The sequence below is a fragment of the Ranitomeya variabilis genome, chromosome 2 (assembly GCF_051348905.1).
Source record: "Ranitomeya variabilis isolate aRanVar5 chromosome 2, aRanVar5.hap1, whole genome shotgun sequence".
Taxonomy (NCBI): domain Eukaryota; kingdom Metazoa; phylum Chordata; class Amphibia; order Anura; family Dendrobatidae; genus Ranitomeya; species Ranitomeya variabilis.
The window spans coordinates 840,974,311-840,997,728 of NC_135233.1; the positions used below are offsets into that span (position 1 = coordinate 840,974,311).

Consider the following 23,418-nt stretch of genomic DNA (forward strand, 5'->3'; position numbering starts at 1 on the left):
TTTTTTACATTGTACACTGGTAACCAGGGTAAACATCGGGTTACTAAGCGCGGCCCTGCGCTTAGCAACCCGATGTTTACCCTGGTTACCTGGGGACCTCGGCATCGTTGGTCGCTGGAGAGCGGTCTGTGTGACAGCTCTCCAGCGACCAAACAGCGACGTGCAGCGATCGGCATCGTTGTCTGTATCGCTGCAGCGTCGCTTAGTGTGACGGTACCTTTACAGACGCTACCGGTTCTACTATCTAAAACTGATGACAGGCTTCTGACAAAAGTCTTCCATCAATTTATTTGGGACTCAAATTGGGGCTCTAGAATTAGTATTTCTAAGTTGCAAGAAACTAAATCCCTAGGTGGCTTTAATCTCCCTAATCTACGCCTATATAGTATAGCGGCTGTTTTCCGCCACTCCCTAGACTGGATCTATGCCTTCACCCACTTTACTAATACTCCAGTAGATGAGGCAATGTGTAGACCTTTTAGTCTCCCTGCTCTGCTCCACCTACGACAAGCCGAGGTCCCAGTGGAGGTTAAGGATAACCCATTACTATGGTCAGTGATCTCAGGATGGTGTCATGCTAGATGAATTAGTGGACTAGATCCCCATATATTAGTGTTTCTTCCCTTCCGAGGCAATCCCTCCTTTCTACAGGGCAGGCCACCTCCCATCTATCGTGTGCTTGAGAATAATGGTTGTCGATTGGTTGGGGACATGTTAACAGACAATCAGTGTCCTCTTACTTTAGAAGATATGGTCTTTAAATACCCAATCCTGGTGGGAGATAATTGTACCAATTCCCAATTTAGACACTATATAAGCTCGGTACTGCGGGATATACCGGACGACGTTAGAATACACCCTCTAAACTTAATCTCCATTAAAGCCCACACGAGGAATAAAGGCCCCGTCTCACACAGCGACGCTGCAGCGATACAGACAACGATGTTGATCGCTGCAGCGTCGCTGTGTGGTCGCTGTGTGGTCGCTGGGGAGCTGTCACACAGACAGCTCTCTCCAGCGACCAATGATCAGGGGAACGACTTCGGCATCGTTGAAACTGTCTTCAACGATGCCGAAGTCCCCCTGCAGCACCCGGGTAACCAGGGTAAACATTGGGTTACTAAGCGCAGGGCAGCGCTTAGTAACCCGATGTTTACCCTAGTTACCAGCGTAAATGTAAAAAAAACCAAACAGTACATACTCACCATCTGTTGCCCGTCAGGTCCCTTGGCGTCTGCTTCCTGCTCTGACTGAGCCGCCGTACAGTGAGAGCAGAGCGCAGCGGTGACGTCACTGCTGCGCTCTCACTTTACGGCGGCTCAGTCAGAGCAGGAAGCAGACGCCAAGGGACCTGACGGGCAACAGATGGTGAGTATGTACTGTTTGTTTTTTTTTACATTTACGCTGGTAACCAGGGTAAACATCGGGTTACTAAGCGCGGCCCTGCGCTTAGTAACCCGATGTTTACCCTGGTTACCAGTGAAGACATCGCTGGATCGGTGTCACACACACCGATTCAGCGATGTCAGCGGGACCTCAACGACCAAAAAAAGGTCCAGGCCATTCTGACACGACCAGCGATCTCGCAGCAGGGGCCTGATCGCTGGTACGTGTCACACATAGCGAGAACGCTACTGAGGTCGCTGTTGCGTCACCAAACTTGTGACTCAGCAGCGATCTCGCTAGCGATCTCGCTATGTGAGACGGGGCCTTAACTCTGAGTTTTATATACAAATCAATAAAACCTTCCATACAGTGGTCAGACTTCACCGGGCCCAGGAAGGTGGGTATGTGAACTAACCCACTTTCAGGTAAAAGACCTCTTTAAAGCCACATTATGTATTAACTCTGTTACCATATGATAGTTACACAAACATGACTCACTATATTCTATAGACCACATATCTCCCCAGAGATTAAATCTAAAATATCCCCGATTTTCCCTGCCCTAAATGCTTACATTCTCCAGTTTATATTTTTCATTGTCTCTGGGACTGTCTAAAAATACGGGAGCTCTGGGATACACTCTTGCAATATTCAGCGATGTCAGCGGGACCTCAACGACCAAAAAAAGGTCCAGGCCATTCTGACACGACCAGCGATCTCGCAGCAGGGGCCTGATCGCTGGTACGTGTCACACATAGCGAGAACGCTACTGAGGTCGCTGTTGCGTCACCAAACTTGTGACTCAGCAGCGATCTCGCTAGCGATCTCGCTATGTGAGACGGGGCCTTAACTCTGAGTTTTATATACAAATCAATAAAACCTTCCATACAGTGGTCAGACTTCACCGGGCCCAGGGAGGTGGGTATGTGAACTAACCCACTTTCAGGTAAAAGACCTCTTTAAAGCCACATTATGTATTAACTCTGTTACCATATGATAGTTACACAAACATGACTCACTATATTCTATAGACCACATATCTCCCCAGAGATTAAATCTAAAATATCCCCGATTTTCCCTGCCCTAAATGCTTACATTCTCCAGTTTATATTTTTCATTGTCTCTGGGACTGTCTAAAAATACGGGAGCTCTGGGATACACTCTTGCAATATCTCACTAATACCTTTGGTCTATCTCTCTTTCTCCGGAGTGGGCCATATTCAACATTCTCCCACAAGATCGGTGAGGCTTTCTGTTCAGCAGCGCCGTATTCTATTTGCCTGGGCGGCAGCCACCCATAAAAGTATTCTCCATTTATGGGCACAGGGTAGTACTCCCACTTTGAGCTTAGTTAATAGGAAGGTAGCCTATCTCTTCAAGATGGACTGGATAGAGTCCATACTGAATAAATAAAAATACACTGAACGGTTTTTAATTACATGGTCTTCTTTTATTAATACCCAGACATTATCTATACGCCAGACGATTCATGGTTGCTTCCAATTTACAGACTGGTACATGAGAGAGCAAATGGATGGCAGAATTCCTGTTAGGCTTGATTGATATTATTTTATGAAGATTCAGATGTGTGCCCGGGGGAGGGGGGAGTTGGTTATAGTTATAATACACTGTCTAATGTTTAAAAGTACTGTAAAATTCTATTTTTCGGATCTTTTCTAATGCTTTTGAACAATTTTTGTACTCTCTGTTTATTGTTCAATAAAGATGGTTTATAAAAAAAGAAAAGAAGAAAAGGTTAATATGTACTAATAGTCCAAGGAAGAACGACTGATGCAATGGCGGCAAGGTCATAGGTACCACTCTTTGCTATGTGTGGTATGGAAGTCTATCCATTATAATCCAATTCCATTGAAGAGCAACTGGAACACAAATTGGTGAAAATGTTAATGCTGAACACCTTCAGGGGTCTTGTGGCGTCAATGCCGTGATAGGTCAGAACTGTTTTGGTTGCAAAATCACCAAAAACAGAAAACAAAAAATAAAACATTTGGATTTTTACAGTGAGATTTTGTAAATGCTAGATGACACGGAGATTCCATGACCTTCCCCCCAAGGTTAGAATTCCCTGGCGAATTACACATGTGTAGCGTCCTTGGGTAAATACTTGTGCTTGTATGGTCAGACTATGTAAAGACTTCTTGGCAACTCCAGCAGCTGACAAATTTAGACGGCTACCATCCTTGTACCAACTACAATAAAAAGTAAGATAAAAGGCATTTCAGACATGAAGATGGTAAGAAATAATCAAACGTCTGCACGATTGTGTTTGTAATTTGTACATCATATTCTTTGTGGCTGTTGTAATTTTTAAAAAAAAGTGATTATTAAGCTCCTTGTTGGAGTAAAATAAATAGGGCAATCTGCGGCACATTTTTTTTTTGCCAGTCCATATTACCAGACTTCAACAGTAAGGCTACTTTCACACATCAAGTTTTCGCCGTCAGTCTGAATCCGGCTACTTTTTAAACAACGGATCCATTGCAAATTGTAAAAAACTGATGCAACGAATCCTTTTTTTTGCCGGATCCGACTAGCTAATATCCGGGCACTAGCTGGTCCGAGGAGGAGAGAGAGAGAGTCTGTTTTTTTGAAGGACAAAAAAAAATTACTATGTCCGTTTTCTCCGGGCGCCGGAAAACACATTTTCGACGGATCCGGCAGCAAACGGATGAAACGTGAGGCCATCTGTTACAATCCGGCGGTAATATAAGTCTATGAGAAAAATCAGATCCGGCACCAACTTTTGCTGGATCCATTTTTTTCAAAATTCGCCGGATTAAGCCCGATGGCAAAAACCTAATGTGTGAAAGTAGCCTCACAGAGGGAAGCATGAAGTGCAGAGGGAATCATGAAGTGCTCTAAAATTTCCTGATAGACGGCTGCACTGACTTTGGTCTTGATAAAACACAGTAGACCTACACCAGCAGATGACATGGCTCCCCAAATCACTGATTGTGGAAACTTCACACTAGACCTCAAGCAGCTTGGATTGTGGCCTCTCCACTCATCCTCCAGACTCTGGGACCTTGGATTCCAAATGAAATGCAAAACTTACTTTATTCTGAAAACAGCATCTTGGACCCCTGAGCAACAGTCCAGTTCTTTTTCTCCTTGGCTCAGGCAGGGCCCCTTTCACACATCAGTTTTTTGCTATCAGTCGCAATCCGTCGAATTTTGAAAAAAACGGATCCAGCAACTGATGTCGCCGGATCCGTTTTTTCTCATAGACTTGTATTAGCGATGGATTGCGACAGATGGCCTCACGTTTCATCCGTCATTCGCCCGATCCATTGAAAATTGTTGATCCGGTGGCCGGAGATGATGGACAAAGTAACGTTTTTTGTCTCCGTAGAAAAAACAGACAGGGACGGATCCGTCGCCGTCTGTCGTTTGTTAGAATGGAAGCTTATGGGCTCCGGAACCATCAAATGACGGAATCTGGCAACAGATTCCGTTTTTTTTTTTAACTGAACATGCTCTGATTTTTTTTAGGATCTTTAAGCCAGCCCCCCTAGTCGGATCCGTAAAAAAAACAGATCCGTAGCATCAGTTTTTCACAATCTGTGACAGATCCGTAGAGCCAACAGGATTGTGACTGACAGCAAAAAAACTGATGTGTGAAAGGGACCTAAGACGCTTCTGGCGCTGATTGGTCATGAGTGACTTGACACAAGGAATTCAACACTTGTAGCCCATGTCCCGGGTACTTCTGTGTGTGGTGGCTCTTGAAGCAATGACTCCAGGAGCAGTACTCTCCTTGTGACTCTACCCCAAATTTTTGAATGGCCTTTTCTTAACAATCCTTTCAAGGCTGCAGTTATCCCGGTTGCTTGTGCACATTTTTCCACCACACTTTTTCCTACCTCTCAACTTTCCATTAATATGCTTGGATACAGCACTCTGAAAAGCCAGCTTCTTTAGCAATGACCTTTTGTGGCTTACCCTCCTTGTGGAGTGTGTTAATGACTGCCTTCTGGACATCTGTCAAGTCAGCAGCCTTCCCCATGATTGTGGAGCCTACTGAAACAGACTAAGGGACCTTTTTTAAATGCTTAGGAGGAAGCCATTGCAGGTTTTTATGTTAATTATTCTAATTTACTGAGATAATGGCTTTTGGGTTTTCTTTGGCTGTAAGCCATAATCATCAACATTAACAGAAATAAACACTTGAAATAGATCACTCTGTTTGTGATTACTCTATATAATATATGAGTTTCACTTTTTGTATTGAAGAACTGAAATAAATTAACTTTTGATGATATTTTAATTTTGGGAGAAGCACCTGTAGTGGTTTGGTATGACACAATACAAAACAGGAGGTAAAGAAAGAATAATTAATGTAGTCACCCAGGGATTATTAAGCTTGGGTAAAATGCGCTATTGATCGAACTCCGTAAGTACAAGGAAATCTATATGTAACCTCTATATGTAACCAATACATTTGTATTATTTTGATGAAGTCAGCACTCCGTTTTTCTTTATTATCGTAATTCAGGTATATGGAGGTTCTTCTTACAGACATTTTGGATTATAAATTATAATGATAGTAAGCATGCTATTGGCATTTCTATTCATTTGTTATACTATCAATATTCCTGTGAACCACTTAATACCACAGTAACCAAGCCTATGCTCCCTATTGAAGCTGTGGCTCCTGTCTGCTGAGCTGTGCGCTCCTGTCTGCTGAAGTGCGCACTATTCTATTGAGTGATCTCTGGACCCAGACCTCCACCAATCTGCAGACAATAAAACTGTGTGCAAACATGAAAAAAAAGGTTCAACGTTTAGTTACTATTTAAAGAGAACCTCTCACCAATTTTTTCATGTTGAACTGGTCATAATGTGATAGTTGCAGCAAAGTAAAATAAAACATTTCTGTGTTGTTGTTTTTTTATTTTACCTTGTAGAGATATTAGCAATCAAATATTTGGCACCTAATGAGTTAACTTTAGCTAAGTCCAAGTGGATGTTATTAAATAATTTTTTCTGGGGGCGGGAACTTCTGCCTTCTGTATGACGCTGACCAATCATAAGAAAGGAACAACATAGAAGTGAAGAAGGACCTGTGATAACCTGCAGAATGTAAGCCCACAAGGGCAGGGTCTTCTCCCCTATGTACCAGTCTGTCATTGTTAGTTTTGTTTACTGTAAGTGATATTTGTATTTTGATGTAACCCCGTCTCATGTACAGCACTATGGAATTAATGGTGCTATATAAATAAATAATAATAACAACAACAACATCAGAATCACAGGAGCACAGGTCCTGGAGTTATCCTGGAGTTAATAGCTCCACACTTCTGTGCTGGGTAATATTTCTTCAGCGCTTAGTCAGGCTGCACACTCCAGCTGGCAGATCCTGTGATGATATCTTCAATGTTGATGTCTATGTATGATTGGTCGGCATCATACAGGAGGCTGAAGTACACGCCCCCAGTGAAAACTAATAATACTCACTTGTACTTAACTAAAGTTAATGCATTGGGTACCAAATATTTGATAATAATATCTCAGCAAAGGAGAGGAGGAATTTAAAAAAAACTACTGAAGCCACGAGTATGGTGTGTACTGTACAACATGAAATATAAGGTGAAAGATCCTTTTTAAGCATCGTTTTTAGAAATGAGTATGGGATTTCAACTGCTAAGGTTGGAAAAGTTACAATATTCTTGAATGAATGTTCATTTTAAAAATAAAGCACCTTCCAAACCAAGCAAATTATCCCTCTGTCCATGATTACTGGACAATTTTAATGTATGAGATGTTGAGGATTGTTTAACTGATGTAAAAGGTCTCTGGAAAAAAAAGTTTCCTAAATATTTAATGGGGTATTATCGAGTTTGAAAGTTATCCCCTATCTATGAAAGTTATCCCTTATTCTGATCGCTGGGGTCGATGTGAACAGAGGTTCTGAAGAGAACTGGTTGAATGAAACAGTGGTTGATCATGGGCAGTACCATTCCTTCACTCTCAATGGGAGCGCCAGAGATTGTCGAGCGCTGTGCTTAGATGATTTTTGGCACTCGCATTAAAAGTAATGGAGAGGCAGTGTGCATGATAGACCGACACTCAATTCAGCCGGGGCTTTTCAGCTCTCAAGATCGTTGGAGGCCACGGCAGTCATATTCCCAACAATCAGAAAGTTATCCTGTCGATAGCGGATAGGTTTCAAATTTGAAAATACCCATTTAATGGAATTTTGAGATGACCTAAAGGTAAAAAAAGAAAGATAATTCTAAGACCAAGGATTGTGGAAGGGTGAAGTTAAGCACTTTTTATTTTTGATAATTTATCTTAAATTAAGACAAGACTTTGTATGTTTTGATCCTTATGTTTCCTTCTTTTATGTTCCTTAGGTTTCCTTCTGGAATATTTTATCATGTGTGTCAAGTACAGTATATCTTACCTGATTCTCCGACGCATTGGTGATGCATTATGGGTACAGTTTAGGGTGACCATCTGACCCTTGGAGGCATAAAATGTCTTCACCTTGACTTTGTGCGATTTGGGTTCTTTTTCAGATATCTCTTAATGAATAGAAAATGATAATCATGATGTAAACTGATACGTAGATGACAGTGGCATGTGTGAGATCAGATTATTGTCTTACCCTTACAGCTATTACACTTTTGGTAACATGGACTCTGCAACCCACAGCTTTGCTGTTCTTTCAGTGCCTCACAGCTGGATCTAGAAGCTGGACAGCCTGATAAAGTATTATTACAATTATTACAATCCCATTTTTCTAATATACTGTATATCTTAGCTAAGTTCATGCCTGCATAAATTAACCTTTCAATTATTCATATTTTCTGGAAAACTAATGGCTTTTATGGCTATATAAATAGGAGAAAAACTGGAGTAACCAATAAATAAGTAAGAAAGTACAAAATTTATTTCAAAAAATCAAAGAAAAACACATATAATAAAATTGTCAATCAGGACAAGGACACGGAAGTACATACAGTAGTGAGGTGCACATGGGTGTTCAGAGGTAGTACATCTATCTGATTTACATTTGAATGCTTGTCCATGTGCTAGGTAAGTAGAGCCAAAAATAAGGCACAATAAATAAAGCTCAAGTATTGTATAACAATGCGGGGATCCACAGAAGCAGCGGGAGCTCTATAGCAAGGTTTAAAGCCAAAAGTACGGCAAAAAAAAAAAAAAGGTCAGAGTAAATCAACATAGATCAAGCCCAGCTGGAGATCCACAGAGTAAAGGGACTGTATCATAAATTAAGGGCAAAACTTACCAGCGGATCTCCAGCTTCACACTAAACGACTTTGCAAAGATAACGATAGCGATCCGTGACGTTGCAGCGTCCTGGATAGCGATATCGTTGTGTTTGACACGCAGCAGCGATCTGGATCCCGCTGTGATATCGCTGGTCGTTGCTGAAAGTCCAGAACTTTATTTGGTCGTCAGATCGGCGTGTATCGTCGTGTTTGACAGCAAAAGCAACGATGCCAGCAATGTTTTACAATGGTAACCAGGGTAAATATCGGGTTACTAAGCGCAGGGCCGCACTTAGTAACCCGATATTTACCCTGGTTACCATTGTAAAAGTAAAAAAAAAAACACTACATACTCACTCTCTGATGTCTGTCACGTCCCCCGGCGTCCGCGCTGCTGCTCAGAGCTTCCTGCACTGAATGTGTCAGTGCCGGCCGGAAAGCAGAGCACAGCGGTGACGTCACCGCTGTGCCCTGCTACTGCCGGTGCTTACACAGTGCAGGGAAGCGGACGCCGGGGGACGCGAATGTAAGTATGTACTGTTTGTTTTTTTACATTTACACTGGTAACCAGGGTAAACATCGGGTTACTAAGCGCGGCCCTGCGCTTAGTAACCCGATGTTTACCCTGGTTACCCGGGGACTTCGGCATCGTTGGTCGCTGGAGAGCTGTCTGTGTGACAGCTCTCCAGCGACCACACAGTGACGTTGCAGCGATCGGCATCGTTGTCGATATCGCTGCAGCGTCGCTTAATGTGACGGTACCTTTACCTAGCACATGGACAAGCATTTAAATGTAAATCAGATAGATGTACTACCTCTGAACTCCCATGTGCACCTCACTACTGTATGTACTTCCGTGTCCTTGTCCCGATTGACAATTTTATTACACTGGCCAACAGTGAAAATGTGTCTGAAATGAAAATAGCTGGTTTGTAATAATTTTAGCATCCTAAAAACGAATATGTTACTTAAAAATCATTATTAGCTCTTGTTGCTGAGATACATGTCATCCCTTCACCCCCGGAGCTTTTTCCGTTTTTCCGTTTTCGTTTTTCGCTCCCCTCCTTCCCAGAGCCATAACTTTTTTATTTTTCCGTCAATTTGGCCATGTGAGGGCTTATTTTTTGCGGGACGAGTTGTACTTTTGAACGACATCATTGGTTTTACCATGTCGTGTACTAGAAAACGGGAAAAAAATTCCAAGTGCAGTGAAATTGCAAAAAAAGTGCAATCCCACACTTGTTTTTTGCTTGCCTATTTTGCTAGGTTCACTAAATGCTAAAACTGACCTGCCATTATGATTCTCCAGGTCATTACGAGTTCATAGACACCTAACATGGCTAGGTTATTTTTCACCTAAGTGGTGAAAAAAAATTCCAAACTTTGCAAAAAACAAAACAAAACAAAATTGCGCCATTTTCCGATACCCGTAGCGTCTCCATTTTTCGTGATCTGGGGTCGCGTGAGGGTTTATTTTTTGCGTGCCGAGCTGGCGTTTTTAATGATAGCATTTTGGTGCAGATACGTTCTTTTGATCGCCCGTTATTGCATTTTAATGCAATGTCGTGGCGACCAAAAAAACGTAATTCTGGCGTTCCGATTTTTTTTCTCGTTACGCCGTTTTGCGATAAGGTTAATGCTTTTTTTTTATTGCTAGATCGGGCGATTCTGAACGCGGCGATACCAAATATGTGTAGGTTGGGTTTTTTTTTAATTTATTTATTTTGATTGGGGCGAAAGGGGGGTGATTTAAACTTTTATGTTTTTTTTATTTTTTTCACATTTTTAAAAACTTTTTTTTTTTACTTTTGCCATGCTTCTATAGCCTCCATGGGAGGCTAGAAGCAGGCACAGCCCGATCGGCTCTGCTATGCAGCAGCGATCATAAGATCGCTGTTACACAGCAGAATTGCAGGTGTGCTGTGAGCGCCGACCACAGGGGGGCGCTCACAGCCACCGGCAATCAGTAACCATAGAGGTCTCCAGGACCTCTATGGTTACCTTCCTGATGCATCGCCGACCCCCGATCATGTGACGGGGGTCGGCGATGCGCTCATATCCGGCCGCACGGCCGGATGCGGTAGTTAAATGCCGCTGTCTGTGTTTGACAGCGGCATTTAACTAGTTAATAGCGGCGGGTGATCGCGATTTCACCCGCCGCTATTGCGCGCACATGTCAGCTGTAAAAAACAGCTGACATGTCGCGACTTTGATGTGCGCTCACCGCCGGAGCGCACATCAAAGCGGGGGTCCCGACATGTGACATACTATACCGTCACATGTCGGGAAGGGGTTAAGATTATTATGCAGGAAAATAGGGAAATTTTGAATTTTCAACAAATGTGTATTGGTAAACCTGATTACAGACCTGTTGAACCAATGTCAGCCATTTTATTCATTGTGTCTGCATAGTTTGTACTAATTGAAGTCTCTTTCTCTTGTTGCAGTAATTTTGTGGAGAGAATTTACACTTTGAAAATGCCTCGTAAATGTGCAAATATTGTTAACAATTTTTGTTACGTGTGTGGTTATGTGACATTTGCCAACCAAAGAAGACCAATTACTCCACTTGTGAAGACTGCTTACCATCATTACTTTGGTGTAAAGGTTGGTGATCAGGAGAAGCCCTGGGCTCCACACATTTGCTGCAATAGTTGTTCAGTAAATCTGGTTGCATGGTTGAAGAATAAAGGACGTTCTATGCGTTTTGGTGTGCCAATGATTTGGAGGGAGCCAAGAAATCATGTAGACGACTGCTATTTCTGCATGGTTGCTCCTCTTCAGCATGGCATGTCAAGAAAAAAGAAGGGGACTATTGAGTACCCTAACATCCCCTCGGCTATAAGACCAGTCCCACATGGGAAAGATCTTCCCGTTCCTCGCCCTCCAAAGGAATATGTACTGGAATCAGATCAGGAGGAAGAATCGCCCGGAAGTTCATCACAAGATCTTGAATATGATTCACAGTCTGCATCAAATGAACCACATTTGCTTTCTCAGGGTGAACTCAATGATCTGATACGCGACCTGGACCTGTCGAAAGAAAAGGCAGAGCTTCTGGCTTCAAGATTAAAACAATGGAACTTTCTACTGTACAATGTTAAAGTGACTGCCTATAGGCATCGACAAAGAGATTTACATGTTTATTTTAAAAAGCAAGACAATCTCGTTTTCTGCACCAGTGTTGATGGTTTAATGTCCGCTATGAATGTTCAGTACAACCCACTAGATTGGAGACTTTTCATCGACGGTTCAAAGGTTAGTTTAAAAGCTGTACTATTGCACAATGGAAATGTTCTTCCTTCCGTTCCTGTAGGCCATGCTGTTTGCATGAAAGAAACCTACAACAATATGAAACTGCTTCTGGACGCAATAAAATACAGTGACCACCAATGGCAGATCTGTGCAGACTTGAAAGTGGTTGCAATATTGTTAGGCATGCAGTTGGGATACACAAAATATTGCTGTTTCCTATGTGAGTGGGACAGCCGTGCTAGATCTTCTCACTACAATATAAAAGTGTGGCCTACAAGGGACAAAATGTGTCCTGGAATTAAGAATGTTCAACACTGTCCACTTGTTGAACGCAGTAAAATCATACCTCCCAACCGTCCCGATTTCAGCGGGACAGTCCCGCTTTGGCACCGGGGTCCCGCTGTCCCGCTTCGGGCATTTAAAATCCCGAATTTGCGGCCGCCGGTGAAGCCCCGCCCACTTCCGGGACGTAGAGAGAGCCAGCCTGTTTTGTTTTTTTTTTTATAAAAGCTGCCTCCTGACCGCCCGCGCAACACCCCCCCCCCCTCCCGCCCCCTGTGCGGCGCTGCCACGCTGAAGGAGAGAGAGCCTGCAGCAATCAAGAAGAAAGGTCAGCGATTCACTACCTCTGGCTGTGTGTGCACGGAGCTCCGGCTTCTGCTCTTAGCTGCTATCCCGGCAGAGAAGGAGAGACGGGGGAGGTGCCGGGATAGTGCAGAGCTGTGAGCAGGAGACTGAAGACTTCAGCAGAGAGCTGCACATGGACATCAGCCGCCCCTGCATCACAGAGGAGATTGTGTGTGTGTGATGTGTGTGATGGCTGCGTGTGTGTGTGTGTGATGGCTGGGTGTGTGTGTGTGATGGCTGTGTGTGTGTGATGGCTGCGTGTGTGTGTGTGCGATGGCTGCGTGTGTGTGTGTGTGATGGCTGCGTGTGTGTGTGTGTGATGGCTGTGTGTGTGTGATGGCTGCGTGTGTGTGTGTGTGATGGCTGCGTGTGTGTGTGTGATGGCTGCGTGTGTGTGTGTGTGATGGCTGCGTGTGTGTGTGTGATGGCTGCGTGTGTGTGTGTGTGATGGCTGCGTGTGTGTGTGTGATGGCTGTGTGTGTGTGATGGCTGTGTGTGTGTGATGGCTGTGTGTGTGTGATGGCTGTGTGTGTGTGATGGCTGTGTGTGTGTGATGGCTGTGTGTGTGTGATGGCTGTGTGTGTGTGATGGCTGTGTGTGTGTGATGGCTGCGTGTGTGTGTGATGGCTGCGTGTGTGTGTGATGGCTGCGTGTGTGTGTGATGGCTGCGTGTGTGTGTGATGGCTGCGTGTGTGTGTGTGTGATGGCTGCGTGTGTGTGATGGCTGTGTGTGTGTGTGTGATGGCTGTGTGTGTGTGATGGCTGTGTGTGTGTGATGGCTGCGTGTGTGTGATGGCTGCGTGTGTGTGTGTGATGGCTGTGTGTGTGTGTGTGTGTGATGGCTGCGTGTGTGTGTGTGTGTGATGGCTGCGTGTGTGTGTGTGTGTGATGGCTGCGTGTGTGTGTGTGTGTGATGGCTGCGTGTGTGTGTGTGATGTCTGCGTGTGTGTGTGATGGCTGCGTGTGTGTGTGATGGCTGCGTGTGTGTGTGTGTGATGGCTGCGTGTGTGTGTGTGTGATGGCTGCGTGTGTGTGTGTGATGGCTGCGTGTGTGTGTGATGGCTGCGTGTGTGATGCATTTGTGTCAAAGCTGCATGTGTTTGTGAGCTGCGTGCGTGTGTGAGCTGCGTGCGTGTGTGAGCTGCGTGCGTGTGAGCTGCGTGCCTGTGTGTGAGCTGCGTGCCTGTATGTCATTATACAGTATGGAGCATCATGTGTGGTCATTATACAATATGGAGCATCATGTGCGGTCATTATACAGTATGGAGCATCATGTGCGGTCATTAGACAGTATGGAGCATCATGTGCGGCCATTATACAGTATGGAGCATCATGTGCGGTCATTATACAGTATGGAGCATCATGTGCGGTCATTATACAGTATGGAGCATCATGTGCGGCCATTATACAGTATGGAGCATCATGTGCGGTCATTAGACAGTATGGAGCATCATGTGCGGCCATTATACAGTATGGAGCATCATGTGTGGCCATTATACAGTATGGAGCATCATGTGCGGTCATTATACAGTATGGAGCATCATGTGCGGTCATTATACAGTATGGAGCATCATGTGTGGCCATTATACAGTATGGAGCATCATGTGCGGTCATTATACAGTATGGAGCATCATGTGTGGTCATTATACAGTATGGAGCATCATGTGCGGTCATTATACAGTATGGAGCATCATGTGCGGTCATTAGACAGTATGGAGCATCATGTGCGGCCATTAGACAGTATGGAGCATCATGTGCGGTCATTATACAGTATGGAGCATCATGTGCGGTCATTATACAGTATGGAGCATCATGTGTGGCCATTATACAGTATGGAGCATCATGTGCGGTCATTATACAGTATGGAGCATCATGTGCGGCCATTATACAGTATGGAGCATCATGTGCGGCCATTATACAGTATGGAGCATCATGTGCGGTCATTATACAGTCTGGAGCATCATGTGCGGTCATTATACAGTCTGGAGCATCATGTGCGGTCATTATACAGTCTGGAGCATCATGTGCGGTCATTATACAGTCTGGAGCATCATGTGCGGTCATTATACAGTCTGGAGCATCATGTGCGGTCATTATACAGTCTGGAGCATCATGTGCGGTCATTATACAGTCTGGAGCATCATTTGCGGTCATACAGTATGGAGCATCATGTGCGGTCATTATACAGTCTGGAGCATCATGTGCGGTCATTATACAGTCTGGAGCATCATGTGCGGTCATTATACAGTCTGGAGCATCATGTGCGGTCATTATACAGTCTGGAGCATCATGTGCGGTCATTATACAGTCTGGAGCATCATGTGCGGTCATTATACAGTATGGAGCATCATTTGCGGTCATACAGTATGGAGCATCATGTGCGGTCATTATACAGTCTGGAGCATCATGTGCGGTCATTATACAGTCTGGAGCATCATGTGCGGTCATTATACAGTCTGGAGCATCATGTGCGGTCATTATACAGTCTGGAGCATCATGTGCGGTCATTATACAGTATGGAGCATCATTTGCGGTCATACAGTATGGAGCATCATGTGCGGTCATTATACAGTATGGAGCATCATGTGCGGTCATTATACAGTATGGAGCATCATGTGCGGTCATTATACAGTCTGGAGCATCATGTGCGGTCATTATACACTATGGAGCATCATGTGCGGTCATACAGTATGGAGCATCATGTGTGTTCATTATACAGTATGGAGCGTCATGTGTGTTCATTATATATTATGGAGCGTCATGTGTGGTCATTATATATTATGGAGCGTCATGTGTGGTCATCGTACAGTATGGAGCATCATGTGTGGCCATTATACAGTATGGGGCACTGTGTGGCCATATTTTTTTGTTTATAATTATTGTATATGAAACTGATCGGCAGTGCTAAATGGGTGTGGTTGGGATGTGGATATGGGTGTGACTAATTATGAATGGGTGTGGTCAGAGGCGTGGCCTAAAATTTGCCGCGGCGCGCAAAGCGCGCCGCAAACTTTGTCCCTCTTTCCCATCTTCAAAAGTTGGGAGGTATGGTAAAATCATTCTGCCGGCGCTACACATTAAACTTGGTCTTATGAAAAATTTTGTTAAGGGAATGAACCAAGAAGGAAATGCTTTTAAGTACCTCAGAGGGAAGTTTCCACAACTCAGTGATGCTAAAGTGAAAGAAGGTGTCTTCATTGGTCCTCAAATTCGTGACCTACTTAGGGATGGAAATTTTGACGAGATCCTACAAGGCAATGAGAAGGCGGCATGGCAAGCCTTCAGAGATGTTGTACGTGGCTTCTTGGGAAACAGACGAGTTGATAACTATGTTGATATTGTGAATAACCTTCTTACGAAGTATCATAAATTAGGCTGCAACATGTCATTAAAAATACACTTTCTGGACTCTCATCTGGATTTCTTCCCGGACAATTGTGGTGCAGTAAGCGATGAGCATGGTGAGCGATTCCACCAAGATATTTTAAATATGGAACAAAGATATCAGGGCAAGTGGAATGCTTCCATGCTTGCAGACTACTGTTGGACATTAATCAGAGATGTACCAGAAGAAAACTTCAATAGACAAGCAAAAAGAAAGCGTTCTCGTGAATAGGTCTTGTCTGAACTGTTGTGTTCAGTTAATGTATTGTGTTCTTGCTATTTTAATCATATTTTAAACAATATTTCAAGTTTGAACATGACATTTGTGTGCAATTTATACTCTTGTAATGAATGCTTCTCGCTACCTACAGCACATACATCCATGGCGTGTATCTAAAAAACGAGAGCTAATTAAACAATTCTGTGGGTATATTTGAGTTTCTCGACCCAAAATTAGTAATATTTGCCTATTTTCATCAAAGAAACATAAAAAAAGTTGTTTTTTGTTGGCCTGTGTTATATGTGTTTTTCTTTGATTTTTTAAAATACATTTTGTACTTTCTTACTTATTTATTGGTTACTCCAGTTTTTCTCCTATTTATATAGTTACATTACGGAGTCAATAAAATATTGTGAATGTGGGTTGATACTACTTAGTATCCCCACTTTTGGCATATTAAATATGCAATGGGGTTTTTTCTTCTGTGGTTTTTATGGCTGTATCTCTCCTTTAATTTGATTGACAGTCATGGATCCACATCTAGCTAGCATGCAAAAAGACTTGAAAAGATTGGCCGGTACTAATTGTAAGTAACATAGATACTTGCCATAGAGATGCTGTATTGCGAGAATATCATCTCGCGCCAAGCGGCGAGTCCGTGTATATGTAGCATTAGGATGCATCAGTGCAAAGATATCACCAGAGTGCCATAAGCCAAGTGCATGACCAATCTCATGAGCTGCCACCTGGACCAGATCATTATACCACACGCCTGTTAAGTAGTGAAGAAAAGGGTAAGAAGAAATCATAATGATAGTGGAAGATAAAGAAGAAATTATCAAATGAGGAAACTGAAGAGCTCACTAATATAACCTCTGTGTTGAATGTTCTGTCGTTGCATACCAAGTTGCGTCTTGTGTTGACGGCGGGCACGTCAAAACAACGTATCTGCATATATCCGCATGTCCTGCTTACCCAATGTTAAAGATAGGTACGCAGGAAGCATGCAGAAGTATGCGAAAGAAGGCGGAGCTTAACGGAGGAAGTACGCAGCCCTCCGCAAAGCCCCCGAACGCAAATGTGAACTTAGCCCTAAGCCTTCCAATTGTGGAGTTTTTCAGTTTCTTAATCTGTTGACGATCAACTTTTTGGGCAGCACCAACCACAGTCTCCCATTCACTGCTCAGAGAGATCACTGTTTGCCTTTACTGTAAATCTCCCATTTAAGAAGGGTCCACAAGTTCTCAATAGGGTTTAGGTCAGGTGTGGAAGTGGGCCAGGTCATTATTCTTTAATCTTTTAAGGCCTTTACTGGCTTGCCAAGCAGTGGAGACTTCAATGCATGTGATGGAACATTGTGCTGCATTAAAAAATCATGGTATTCTTGAAAGATGCAGACATTTTCCAGCACCAGTGCTTGAAGAAAGTGTCTTCTAAAACCTAACAATAAGTTTGGGAGTTCATTTTGAGTCCATTAACATTTTGAAAAAGTCCAAAAGTATTAAAGATAGATATCTTTAATAATACCAGCCTATAGCAGTACCACATCCCCATCTTGCAGACGTCCGAGTCAAAGTAGAGGTCTGTGCCCATTACTGATCCAGCCACAGGCCCATCCACCCGGTCCGTCAAGAGTCACTTTAATTTCATCAGTCCATAAAACCTTTGAAAATGTCATCCTCGGATATTTCTTGGCCCAGTCTTGATGTTCCAACATCTCTGTCTTGTACTGTGATAGTCAGGTTTTAGCCTTCCTTATCGTGGCCATGTCTCTGAGCACTGAACACCTTGTACATCTGGGCACTCCAGGGAGGTTGTAGTTCTGGAATATGACAGCACTGGAGGATAATGGGTTCCTGGTCGCTTCCATGTGCATCTTTTTTTTTCTCAACACATTTTGTGCGACAATATTTTCTACTTTTGATGGTTCTATGATCATAGCCAAAATCTTAGCAATTTCAAGAGTGCTGCATGCTTATGTTAGAAAGGGTGGTGATATCTTTAGGCTTCACCCTCCCTCATTACACAAATACACATCACCTGATCTGCTTCATCCAATAAGCACTCAAGATTATACAGCTTGGAGGTGGGAAATCTACATAAAAGGATAATATGGTCAAAATGCTTACTTGATTAACAATTCTGCACAGAATACAGGCTACTGTACTGAGGTCTTCATAACGTTACACACTAGTTCCCAAATCTAGATTTTTTGTGTATTTATTAATAGTAGATAATGCTTTGGGCTCCTACAAACTTTTGAGACATAATTCCAATACAGCTTGGGGCACATTAGCTTTACCTTTGTAATCAAAGAGAAATTACCCTGCTTCCAGCTGAAGCGTGAAGGTCCAAGTATCCAGAACTCATGATTATCAAAGTGAATCTCTCCTCTAGGTGGCAGAAAAGCATGAGCCAGTTCTCCATTCAGACCATCAAAGCAGGGGTGCAATGGGGATCCCCAACAGTCACTGTGATTAAAGGAGTAAAATCCTGGAAAATGGAAAGATACATTAAAAAAAAGTGTAGACATTTAGGTATTGAGATTTTATTGGGCCTCGAGACAGGGGCAGATTATAATGAGGGCAATCTTGACTACTTGGAGTCTCCAACGAAGTCCTTAGACAGGTTGCCCTCACTATTTTCTTTTGCAACTCCATTGACAGAGTGCATTCCTGGGAAGTGAATATTTCTGCAGCTCTGCTACCAATAGAAAATAGCAACGCTTCCACTCTTGGCTTCTAGATGGGCACTTTCTATATGACTCAAGTGGCATGATAACATCATTATGCCACCTGCTTCAGCAAGTATCCAGCCAGGAGATATCAATACCGTTGAGGAAAGCAGTGCTGCAGGAGATCATCAGGAGGATACATGACTTTTTTTTAACATAAAAATTTTACATAGTGTCTCCTCTTATACAGTATATAGCACCAACCCCATTACACTGTGTCCTCTCTTGTTAAATATAATGTCTCTTATTAGTGTCCTAATTATGTATAGCGCTATTACTTTTCACATAGTATTTTCTCGTTATGTATGTATGTTTCATTATAGATAGTGCTATCCCTTATCACACACTGCATCCCTTATTACATATTAATAATAATAATGTATAGCGTCCTCCCTTATTACATGTTATCTCTTGTTATGTAAAGCACTATTGTGCTCTCTCTGCCACTTTTCATCTGCAAATGTCAACGAGAGCACCTGTCACTAGACCTGTCAGAACACTTATCACATGACCCACACAACCTAAAGTGTCTGAGGCTCTGGCTATACATAGCCTTCCCCTACCTCAAGCATACAAACTAGTGTGGCGCCCTGCAAAGACAGGCGTCACAAATGTCTATAAACTTTGATAGTGTGAGAAGCTCATCAGCCATTTTAACACACACAGATGTAAAAGTTTAAGTGCCATTGTGAAGTCTGGTGAGTACAAACCTCTACAGGAGAACTACTAAGCCCAAAAGAAGCAACCCTGGGATAGAGTGCTGCTGGAGATCAAGGAGGGCAGCCAGTGCCTTCGCTGTAGTCGCTGTTGGGACTCCAGTGAAATTTGTGCAGCAGTGTGGAACATAGTGTTGTGCACGGTTCAAGAAGTGCCAAACTGCCAGACAATGCCAGTTAGGCTACTTTCACACTAGCGTCGGGCACTGTACGTCGCAATGCGTCGTTGTGGAGAAAAAACGCATCCTGCAAAGTTGCCCGCAGGATGCGTTTTTTTTCCATAGACTTTTATTAGCGACGCATTGTGTTATGGCGGACCGTCGGCACAAAAAAAGCTACATGTAAAGGTTTTTTTGCACGTCGTGTCCGCCATTTTCGACCGCGCATGCGCGGCCGAAACTCCGCCCCCTCCTCCCCAGACCTTACAATGGGGCAGTGGAAGCGTCGTAAGACTGCTTCCGCTGCCCACGTCGGGCATTTTTTTCACAGTATGCGTCGGTACGTCGGGCCGACGCAGCGCGACGGCCCCGTACCGACGCTAGTGTGAAAGCAGCCTTAGGGATCAGAAGAGGGGTGTCTTGATATGATCCTTAGTTGTCAGCTTACTTTCCTGTGAGCTTGAGGTGTCGTGGATGCCAAGGTCCAGGCTGAGAGGAGAAGTTTTAGTGCACGTATAGTGCTGTATGCAGCGGGAGTGAGGAGAGCTACTACACATTGCCGGAAAAGAGCGGGGTTCATCACACCATGAGGGGCTGTTGGCTCAGTGTACTGAATAACTTTGGAGAGCTGTAATCATCAGCATCATCATTATTATCAACGCCTCCAGTAAAAGTGAGGGTTTTTTTCCTGTTGCACCCGAGGTCTGGACATTGCTTATTGAGACGGGCTGCTCCCTTTTTATTCTGCTGAGGACGGCCCTTCGGCTAGTGAGACCACCGTGACCATTGGCCACCATTAGGGTCCCTTTCCACTTGCGAGAGAAAAAACGGTCCGTAATCTGGACCGAAAAAACGGATGTAACGTATGCGATTGTCATGCGAGTGTCATGCGAGTGCAATGCGATTTTTAATCGCATCATCCGTATGACATCCGTATTACTGTCCGATTTGTATGCACCGGTGTCCTTTGAAAAGCCGGCAAATCAGTGCTGTGTACAGTAAAATCACACTGACAGGTTAGAATAGAGTAGATATATACACATAGAATAGGTATATATATATATATATATATATATATATATATATATATATATATATATATATATATATATATATATATATATATATGTCAGTGAGACACCTATATATGTATATTTATATTTAATGCAGCGCTAGATAGCATAAAAGCCGCTAATTAAATTGCCGGCTTCTCATTTCTCCTTCCCAAACCCGACAGGATATGAGACATGATTACATACAGTAAACCATCTCATATCCCTTTTTTTTTTGCATATTCCACACTACTAATGTTAGTAGTGTGTATGTGCAAAATTTGGGCGCTGTAGCTTGTAAAATAAAGGGTTAAATCGCGTAAAAAATTGGTGTGGGCTCCCGCGCAATTTTCTCCGCCAGAGTGGTAAAGCCAGTGACCGAGGGCAGATATTAATAGCCTAGAGAGGGTTAAGGGTTATTGGCCCCCCCTGGCTAAAAACATCTGCCCCCAGCCACCCCAGAAAAGGCACATCTGGAAGATGCACCTATTCTGGCACTTGGCCACTCTCTTCCCACTCCCTGTAGCGGTGGGATATGGGGTAATGAAGGGTTAATGTCACCTTGCTATTGTAAGGTGACATTAAGCCAGATTAATAATGCAAATGGTGGAATATGCAAAAAAACAAGGGATATGAGATGGTTTACTGTATGTAAACCATGTCTCATATCCTGTCGGGTTTGGGAAGGAGAGAGCAAAAGCCGGCAATTGAATTAGTGGCTTTTATGCTATCTAGCGCTGCATTAAAAAAAAAAAAAAAATATATATATATATATATATATATATATATATATATATATATATATATATATGTATATATACACATTCTATGTGTATACAGGTCCTTCTCAAAAAATTAGCATATAGTGTTAAATTTCATTATTTACCATAATGTAATGATTACAATTAAACTTTCATATATTATAGATTCATTATCCACCAACTGAAATTTGTCAGGTCTTTTATTGTTTTAATACTGATGATTTTGGCATACAACTCCTGATAACCCAAAAAACCTGTCTCAATAAATTAGCATATCAAGAAAAGGTTCTCTAAACGACCTATTACCCTAATCTTATGAATCAACTAATTAACTCTAAACACATGCAAAAGATACCTGAGGCTTTTAAAAACTCCCTGCCTGGTTCATTACTCAAAACCCCCATCATGGGTAAGACTAGCGACCTGACAGATGTCAAGAAGGCCATCATTGACACCCTCAAGCAAGAGGGTAAGACCCAGAAAGAAATTTCTCAACAAATAGGCTGTTCCCAGAGTGCTGTATCAAGGCACCTCAATGGTAAGTCTGTTGGAAGGAAACAATGTGGCAGAAAACGCTGTACAACGAGAAGAGGTGACCGGACCCTGAGGAAGATTGTGGACTGAGTCTGGTGTGGAAACATCCAGAGCCACCGTGCACAGGCGTGTGCAGGAAATGGGCTACAGGTGCCGCATTCCCCAGGTAAAGCCACTTTTGAACCATAAACAGCGGCAGAAGCGCCTGACCTGGGCTACAGAGAAGCAGCACTGGACTGTTGCTAAGTGGTCCCAAGTACTTTTTTCTGATGAAAGCAAATTTTGCATGTCATTCGGAAATCAAGGTGCCAGAGTCTGGAGGAAGACTGGGGAGAAGGAAATGCCAAAATGCCTGAAGTCCAGTGTCAAGTACCCACAGTCAGTGATGGTGTGGGGTGCCATGTCAGCTGCTGGTGTTGGTCCACTGTGTTTCATCAAGGGCAGGGTCAATGCAGCTAGCTATCAGGAGATTTTGGAGCACTTCATGCTTCCATCGGCTGAAATGCTTTATGGAGATGAAGATTTCATTTTTCAGCACGACCTGGCACCTGCTCACAGTGCCAAAACCACTGGTAAATGGTTTACTGACCATGGTATTACTGTGCTCAATTGGCCTGCCAACTCTCCTGACCTGAACCCCATAGAGAATCTGTGGGATATTGTGAAGAGAAAGTTGAGAGACGCAAGACCCAACACTCTGGATGAGCTTAAGGCCGCTATTGAAGCATCCTGGGCCTCCATAACATCTCAGCAGTGTCACAGGCTGATTGCCTCCATGCCACGCCGCATTGAAGCAGTCATTTCTGCCAAAGGATTCCCGACCAAGTATTGAGTGCATAACTGAACATTATTATTTGATGGTTTTTTTGTTTGTTATTAAAAAACACTTTTATTTGATTGGCCGGGTGAAATATGCTAATTTATTGAGACAGGTTTTTTGGGTTATCAGGAGTTGTATGCCAAAATCATCAGTATTAAAACAATAAAAGACCTGACAAATTTCAGTTGGTGGATAATGAATCTATAATATATGAAAGTTTAATTGTAATCATTACATTATGGTAAATAATGAAATTTAACACTATATGCTAATTTTTTGAGAAGGACCTGTATATCCACTCTATTCTAACCTGTCAGTGTGATTTTACTGTACACCGCGCTGAATTACCGGCTTTTCAAAGGACACCGGTGCGTAAAAATCGGACAGAACTCGCATGGTGCGAGTGCTGTGCGATTTTTTTCTCGCACCCATTGACTTGCATTGGCGAGTCTCGTCCGAGAATCGCAGCAATACGCAGCATGCTGCGATTTTTTTCTCAGCCGACCCAGATT

The 23,418-nt window shown here is 43.2% G+C and overlaps 1 protein-coding gene across 2 annotated transcripts in view; it reads right to left on the minus strand.

Annotated features, from left to right (window-relative positions):
- Positions 1-2,810: 2,810 nt before the first annotated feature.
- The window catches only part of LOC143809960 (matrix metalloproteinase-23-like), a 33,443-nt gene continuing 12,835 nt past the window's right edge, over positions 2,811-23,418 (minus strand). For both annotated transcript variants that reach the window (XM_077292908.1, XM_077292907.1), the window contains exons 4-8: positions 18,457-18,624; positions 16,739-16,903; positions 8,018-8,113; positions 7,814-7,934; positions 2,811-3,596 (exon numbers count right to left, since the gene is read on the minus strand). In XM_077292908.1, the coding sequence (XP_077149023.1) occupies positions 3,425-3,596; positions 7,814-7,934; positions 8,018-8,113; positions 16,739-16,903; positions 18,457-18,624 (722 nt within the window). In that variant the 3' untranslated portion in view covers positions 2,811-3,424. The remainder of the gene's footprint in view (positions 3,597-7,813; positions 7,935-8,017; positions 8,114-16,738; positions 16,904-18,456; positions 18,625-23,418) is intronic.